The sequence below is a fragment of the Belonocnema kinseyi genome, chromosome 9 (genome assembly GCF_010883055.1).
Source record: "Belonocnema kinseyi isolate 2016_QV_RU_SX_M_011 chromosome 9, B_treatae_v1, whole genome shotgun sequence".
Lineage (NCBI taxonomy): Eukaryota > Metazoa > Arthropoda > Insecta > Hymenoptera > Cynipidae > Belonocnema > Belonocnema kinseyi.
In genome coordinates, this window is record NC_046665.1 from 103,795,507 (window position 1) to 103,804,216 (window position 8,710).

An 8,710-nucleotide genomic window follows, 5' to 3' on the forward strand; every position below is an offset into this window, starting at 1 on the left:
ATAAAAGTTAAAATATTGGAAAACTGTACTGAAAATTATTTTGTGAATATTACTTATTTTATTTGCAGTTTTTTTCTTTTTTAATAGCAATAATGTACATGTATTAATTTAAAATTGTCTCATTGCAATATTCTAAATATTTGTCAAAAATGTAAAAAAATATACAATAAAATCCAAAAAAGCAAAAAATTCATTCCAATAATAGAACAAAGTTGTACTTTTCTGTAATTTTGGTTGTAAGTTATTGTATTTATTTTTAGATTCCTGTAAAAATGGTTTTAGTTTTTTTTGTACTTTTTTGGAAAAAAATCTCCACCAGGGTTGATTGATAGTTTTACTCTTTTTCTGAAAATTTATAGTTTTTAGTCGAAAATCCAATCATTTCGTTTTCAATTTCACTATTTAAATGGAAGATTTATCATTTTCATTGAAAATTAATATTTTTTTATTTAATTAGTTTTTCTGTTTTCAAATTAAACTATTTCAGTTCAATATTCATCTTTTTAGTTTAAAAATGAAATATTCTGTAATTGAAAATGTAATTATTTTGTTGCAAATTCGTTTTTTTTTTAAATTAATTTCTGTTACATAAAATTTAACTACATATTCAAATTTTTGTTAAAATTTCAACTGTTTAGTTTAAAATTCGTGGTTTTTGTTTTTTTGCAAAATGAATTTTTATAACTGAAATTTTTACCATCTCAGTTGAATATTTGATAATATTAGTAGAAAATTTATCTTTTTTGTCGAAAATTAATTTTTTTAAATATGTTTTTCAGGCGAGGAAAAAATTGTTGGCAAATTATAATTTGAAGAAAAAAGTAATTTTTAATATTAAATAAAATTATCCAATAACTATTTAAGAAGTTTATTTATTTGTTGTATAAATATAATTGTATTAATTTTCTCGATAAAACTTGAAAAGATTCCTAAAGATTTCAGATATATCAAAAACGTATCTTGAAAATTCAAAAAAATTCTTTTATTTTATAGATTTGTACAGAATTTTAGAACAAATTTTAATAATTTAAAAATATATTTAAGACTTTTTAACGTCGGAAAAGAGGTCTATGAATATTTTATACATTTTTGGAAATCTTTCAATGTTTCAAAATATTTTTAATCTGTTCAAAAATTACAAAATTCTTTAATATTTTTGAAATTGACTCGAATTGTTCCTAAAATTGTCTTGGAAATTCCAGATTCATTTTGACAATTGTAAAAATAATTTACAATGTTAAATTATAATTTTTGAAATATTTTCTTTAATTAATTTTCCAGTCTTGAAATCTTTCCAAATGTATAAAAAAACTTCAAAATTTAATTTCGAAATCTATTAGATTCCTTTTTGAAAATTTTGGGAGAATTTTGGAATATTTCGAAATCTTTAAATATTCTCTTAAAATACATTTTTTTAAATCAAAAATCAATCATCGACAAATTTTGCCAGACATCTTAACAAATTAAACAAATTTTTATCTTTTCAGAGTTCTTAAAAGGCTTTTAATTTTGTTTTTTTCATAACTTTTAATTATCTCTTAAACTTATTTGAATTTATCCTATAATTAGGCTCTACAACTTCTATATTATTCTCCAAAATGTTAGGAAAGCATTTGAAATGTTTGAAAAATATTTAAAAATATTTTCTTAACATTATCATTAAAAAATAAAAAATTAATTTCCATTATCGCTACAATTGTAACAAACCAATTTCATTGTCTTAAAACATTTCAAAATCCTGAAAAAGCTTGAAAGTTATATTTTAAAATCTTGAAAAGTCTACATATTGTTAAAAATGTTTTTAAATATTTTTAAATCTTCAATTATTTTAGAATCTTATCAAAATTACTGAAAATTCGAAATACTTTTTGTAATAACTTTTTTTTTAATCCTGCAAAAAATAACAAAATTTCCCTAAAATCAAAGCCTTAACAATAATTAAAATATTAAATATTTTTTTCGCAGTTTGCTAGATAGGAATTTTTAATTTAAGCTAATGTATTTGATTCTGGAATTATTATTTTTCAGACAGTCGTAAACACGTTAAGAGTGAATAAGAGTGATAAAGATGTGCCTATGATTAGAGTTCGGGTACTCAATTTTTTACCCGTCGTTCCGTTGAAAGATCTCCGAATGAATTACTATGGTATGTAGAGTATTTAAGAGAATTTAAAGCATTTATTGTTTAAACAAATATTTATCATAATTACTACATATATTTTTACAAAAACATTCTAGGGTGAAATAAACAAATACTTTTTCAAATTACAAAGTTTGAACAGATCATGTAATTCCAGAAAATCAGGGAATGTCAGAGAAAACCTTAAGAGTTAGGGAATTTTCAAAAAGCTGAATTTGAAATTAATTTTATTATTATGGTTAAAAATCACTACTATTTGGTTGAAAATTAATCTCTTTTGTTGGAGGATTTGAACTATTTTTCTAAAAATTCATCTTTTGGTTTGAAAATTTCCCTATTTGGTCAAAAATCTATATTTTTCGATAAAAATTCATCACTATGATTCAAAATTACTATCTTTGGCTGAAGATAATTTTTTTAACTGAAGATGTAACTATTCCATTTTTGCTTGAAAATTATATTTTTAGTTGAAAATTAATTAATTTCGCTGAAAAATATTTTTTTTGTTTAAATTTTACTTTTCTAACTGCAAATTGAACTATTCTTGGTTTGGTTTATTAATTTATCTTTTTTAGTTGAAAATTTATATATTTTATCGAAACTGTATATTTTTTGGTAGAAAATTCATCTTTTGGGTTTAAAATTTAATTATTTTGTTGATTTTTCAAATTTTTCTTTTTAAAATTGATTGTTTTAACTGATAATTTAATTCTTTTATTTTTGGTTCGAAAATAATTTTTTCGGATGAAAAAAAAACTGTTTTGTAGACATTTTTTTAAAATTTATTTTTCCAACATTTTATCTATTCTAATTTTAGTTAAAAATTGATATTTTTTAGATCAAAATTTATATAATTTACTGAAAATGAGTCTTATTGGCATAGAATTAAATTTTTGGTTTGAAAATGCAACCAAATATTTGTTTAAAAATTCCTATTTTTTACAATTCATTTGTAATTTCGCCCTGAATTCTCATTAATTTATCCTAAATCCTCAAAATTTTTGTTGAATTCTTCTAAACTCACTCAATTCTACCCAATTCAATTAATTTTGCCATGTTTTTAAATCGTTTTAAATTCATTTGATTTCTTTTTAAATTCAGTTTGATTTTTTTATTCCCTTTTTGGTGAAAAATTGGTTTTTTAGTTAAGAAAATCAACCATGTGGTATAAAATTTAACTGTTTTTTTAGAAGATTCGCTTTTTTCATTGAAAAAATACCTCAAAATTTAACTTTTTCATTTTTTGTTAAAAATTGATTTTTTGAATATATCTTGAATTGTTCTGTAATTATTAGTCACATCTTGTGTTAGCAGTTAGTAGGATTTTAAAGATTAAAAAATTTTTTTGGAATTCACCCTGTATCCTTTTAAATTCTTTGGAATTCTTTCGACTTTTTTTAATTTACTTTAATCCTTCTAAATTCACTTAATTTGAATGGTTGTGAGTGAATTTGAGTGATTTTTGTTTGTTTGAATTTTTAAAAGTTTTATAAAATTATTTTAATTCCCTTGAATTTTTCTAAGTTATTGCAAAGTTACTGAATTTAATTAAGATTTTTTAAAATTTTTGTTAAATTCATTGTATTCTTTTTAAATTCACCTTTAATTTTTATGTTTTTAATTGAATTCTTCTCTTTGATCCTAAATTCTTCTCAGTTGAATCCAGTTTTACGGAAATCAATGGAATTTTTTTAATTTTTTAACATTTTGTTGAAAATTCATATTTTCGGGCTCAAAATTCAATTATTTTGTAAAAAATTCGCTTTTTTATTTTGAATTTTTTTGTAATCAAAATTTAGCTATTCCGTCTTTGGTTAAAAAGTGCTATTTTTTTAGAAAAAAATAAACATTTATTGAGCTAAAAATTTATTTATTTTGTTGAAAAACGTACTTTTTTTGTAGAAAAATCAATTGTTTGTTAAAAATTGCAACTGTTTAGGTGAAAATTAGTCTGTTTTGTTTGAGGATTCACCTTTTTTTATAAGTCGTCTTTTTTAGTGAAATTTAATTAACCACCTTGAATTCTTAGGAATTTCATAAAATTCTTTGAATTCCCTTTAATTTTTCTAAGCTTATTGCAAAGTTACTGAATTCAATTAAGTTTTTTCAAATTCTTTTAAATTCATTTGATTTTTTTTTAATTCACCTTCAATTTTTATAAATTTCATCGAATTCTTCTCTTTGATCTTAAATTCTTCTAAATTCAATCCAGTTTTACGGAAATCAATGGAATTTTTTAACATTTTTCCCAAATAATTTAAATTCTTTCGAAGATAAATTGAATTTCTCCAAAATCTTCGGAATTTATCCTGAATTTGTTACCTTTTGAGCGCGTAAAAAGTACCCTACGAGCGTGACAAAAATATTTTTTATTTCTATCCCATATATATTTTATCCCATAGGGACTCTGAGGCCTGAAATGTAATTATTATTAATAAAGATGTAAAATACGATTTTTTAAATCCTAATTCAAAATGATTATAAATGCTCATTAAATTCTCAAATCACATTCAATTTTTTGCACTAATGATATGTATTTTTCATGGTCGTAAATAAATTATTTTTTCTAATTTTCTCTAATTAAATAAAAATGCAATTGTTGGATTTAGGACATTTGGTTACCACTAGAGGTTGTGTGATGAGAGTTGGCAGATCCACACAATTGGCACAATGGCACGTATTTTCTTGCATAAAATGCAAATTGAAAACTGTTTATAAACAGCCAGGAGGAAATTACACAGTACCTAAAAAATGTGGTTCTTGCGGGGCAATGAAATTCGAACCGGTATTGGATTCTCCATACGTGAAGACAGTTTCCGCTCAAACTATCAGATTGCAGCAACATTTGGGTGATAATCAAGTAAGTCTTTTTGTTGCGAATTCATCTTTTTAGCTTTAAAATTTAACCATTATTGTAAATAGTGTTTGTAACAAAATATTTTTATTTCACATATTTTCAGTGCTGTATTTTCCTTCATTTTTCAATTATTGCAGATCTTGTGAAAAATAATATATCTTTGATAAGAATCGGTAAATTATAATAATATAAACGTTTTTTTATATGAATTTTAGTCAAATTTATTTCATCTTTTGCAGCCTTTCAAAATGCTTTAAAAATTTTAAAATTTGATTTCAAAATCTTCAACAACCTAAATTTTGTTTAAAATTTTATTAAATCTTTTTAAATTTGTTATTAGTTTTTTAATTATTTTCAAATAAATACTGCAAAATTAAAATAACGCGTTAAAATCTTTCGGATTATTTTCTGATAATTTTGTAAATCTTTTTAAATATACCCTTAAAATTAATGGACAAAAAACAAAGAATAATTTTTAATTTTCCAATTTAAAAATAAATATCGGTAAACTGCAAAATAAAAAAATCTAACTTTCATCAATTTTACAGATCAAAGGTTCAAAAAAATCCGCGATATAATTTTCAGTGCTCTAATTTGAAGAATGAATCAAATAATTAAATTTGTTTAAATTATATAATTTTAAGCAATTTCAGTGAAAAGCATTAAAATTTGATAGATTACAATTTTTTTAATCAAGACTTTTTAAGCTAGAAGTAAAATTCTTTTTATTTTAAATTTTTGAACAATAATAATTGTTTAGTTGTTATTTTTGCATCGAAATTTATTTTGAAATCTTGTTAAATAATTTTCTAAACTATTTTTTGAAAAGAAAAATCGTTAAAATTGTTTACATAAATCTTAATTATATTTTGTTATTATCTGAAGATCTTAAAAAATCATTTCAAACCGTCAAAATATTGTTTAAAGATTTCCAAAAACATATATTTTGTTAAAAATTTCTTCGAATCATTACAAATTTTAAATTATTTTTAATCTCTTCAAAACTTCTAAATATATTTATCCTAATCGAGTTTTGTCCAAAATAATAATTGTTCTTTTTTTTTATACTAAAAAATAATAATCCCATAAAAGTTTCTAATTTTTGTTTAAAATTTTTAAATTCTTCCAAAATCTTCTTAAGTATTCTTTTAAAATTAATTTTTTAAGAGAAAAACCATTTTTAATTTTTATATGAATCCTAATGAATTTTTCATATATAATTTTATTTTTAATTATTTTGAATCTTTTCGACTTTTGAATTATTTTTTAAATTATTTTAAAACCGGAAAATCAGATGATTTTTTCTTTACAATTTTGGAAATAGGTTTAAATCTTTTTAAAAATACTTTTAGGGCTAATGTTGGGGTTTATACAAAATATTCCAATTTTTTACGCGGAAATAAGAATTTTTAATAAAAATGTAAATTTTCAGTTAGATTATTTTTCTACCAAAAAAGACGAATAAATTTTTAGTTAAAATAAATTGATTTTAAAATAAAAAAGAACTAAAAGAAATAAGTTTTCAAACTGAAAAGAAAAATATTACACAAGTAAAGTTGAATATTTAACCCAGAAGAATGTAATTTCTACGAAACTAGATGAGTTTTTAAATTAAACAGATAAATTAAAAAGAAAATAGTTCAATTTTTATACAAAAAAAAAATCAATTTGACTTTTAAACATCAAAGTATAAGTTTAAAAAAGAAGTAAATCTATAAATTTACTTGAATTTACAACCTGAAGAGACTAAAAATTTTCATTTTAATCAAAGATTTTTTGTAATCTTCTAATTTGAGTGTAATAATGTGCACTACTACTTTATTAAAATGCGAAAAGTAATTCAAATTTTTTAGTTTATTATGAATGAATATCTCGTTTAGAAGAAATATTTCTAAAAAAAAGTTAATATAGATTTTTAAAAGTTTCGAAATATTTCAAAACTTTTTTGAAAATTCATCTATTGAGTTAAAAATTTATTAATTATGTTGAAAAACGTATTTTTTGGTAGAAAAATCAATTTTTTGTTAAAAAATACAACTTTTAAGATAAAAATTAGTCTGTTTTGTTTGAGGGTTCAACTTTTTTTTATAAGTCGTCTTTTTTAGTTAAATTTAATTGTGTTTTATTTAAACTGAGAATATTTTCTTTTTAAATATCAACTATTATATATTTTTCACTGTATCTTTCACTGTAGAAGATTCGTTTTTTTAAAAATTAATTTCCTAAATTGAAAATGGAACTATTATAATTTTACAAATATTTCAGAGCTGTTCAACTATTTTAAAGGTTTTATCAAACGGAAAAAGATTTGAAAAGATTTCAATGATTTCAAACGAACACAAAAGATTTCATAAATAAAGATTAAAGAAAGCTTTCATACAAATTTCAAAAATTGCAAACAATATAAAGAGTTCAAGGATTTCAAAGACGACTTATGTTCGAAAAAAATTAAGAACTTGTTTATCTATGGTTCTGATTTCTTAAAAAATTATTGGTTAATAAAAAATATAATTTTTGGCATCTGTAAAGAACGGTTATTTCCTTATTTGATGTAAAAAATATGATCGGGAAAACTTGATATCTTGAGCTGGAAAACCTGGAAAAGACCTTGAAATTCGTTCATAATGTGAAATTATACAATTTTTTAGCAATTCGAATAAAAAAATTGTCAATTTTAAACTTTCTAAATTTGGAAATGGTCGTCTTTTCATTTGTGAAATAGAATAATTTTTTATTTTAAATTCGTCTCTGGAAAATTTAGCAATTGAATTTTCAAACAAGAAGATTAATTTTCTAAACAAAAAAAAAAAAGAATTTCTAACGAAATAGATAAATTTAATAAGTAATAGTTGAATTGTCAACTGAAAAAGAACACAGTTTTCAATCAAAAATGGAATAGTTAAATTTTCAGTTAAAAAATAATTTCCACACAAAAAAGGTATTTTTAACAGAATACAGGAATTCTAAACCAAATACCTATAGTAGAATTTTATACTTAAAAAGATATATTTTCGACTAAAAAGGGATTAATTAAATTTTCAGTTTAAAAAATTAGCATTTAACAAAGTTGTTTAAAATTTCTACCAAGTACTTGAATTTTGGATCGAAAAATATTAATTTTTTACCAAAAAGCTAGGACAGATCAATAATTTAAAAAAACAATTTAAAAAAAACACGATTTTTCATCCAGAAAGATGCGTTTTGAACAAAAGATTTCAACTTTAAACAGAGTAGTAAATAAATCTTTGGAAATATTGATGGCTAAAAATTTCTATCAAACCATTTCGAAAATTTAATTATTTTTTTTTGTTGAAAATTCATATTTTCGGGCTAGAAAATTAATCTTCTTTTTTGAAAATTCATCTATTGAGTTAAAAATTTACTCATTTTGTTGAAAAACGTATTTTTTTGAAGAAGAATCAATTTTTTCTTAAAAAATGCAACTGTTTAGATGAAAATTAATCTGTTTTGTTTGAGGATTCAACTTTTTTTGAAAAATCGTATTTTTTAGTTAAATTCAATTGCGTTTTATTTGAAATAGAACATTTTTTTGTTAAAATACCAACTGTTATAATTAATTTCTTTAATTGAAAATTGAACTATTATAATTCAGGTTAAAAAATGCAACTGTTTAGATGAAAATTAATCTGTTTTGTTTGAGGATTCAACTTTTTTTGAAAAATCGTATTTTTTAGTTAAATTCAATTGCGTTT

At 21.4% G+C, this 8,710-nt stretch overlaps 1 protein-coding gene across 2 annotated transcripts in view; it reads left to right on the forward strand.

Annotated features, from left to right (window-relative positions):
* Positions 1 to 8,710, forward strand: part of LOC117179706 (DNA helicase MCM8-like) — a 66,623-nt gene that overhangs the window by 10,698 nt on the left and 47,215 nt on the right. For both annotated transcript variants that reach the window (XM_033371742.1, XM_033371741.1), the window contains exons 4-5: positions 2,029 to 2,146; positions 4,750 to 5,000. In XM_033371742.1, coding sequence (XP_033227633.1) covers positions 2,029 to 2,146; positions 4,750 to 5,000 — 369 coding nt within the window. The remainder of the gene's footprint in view (positions 1 to 2,028; positions 2,147 to 4,749; positions 5,001 to 8,710) is intronic.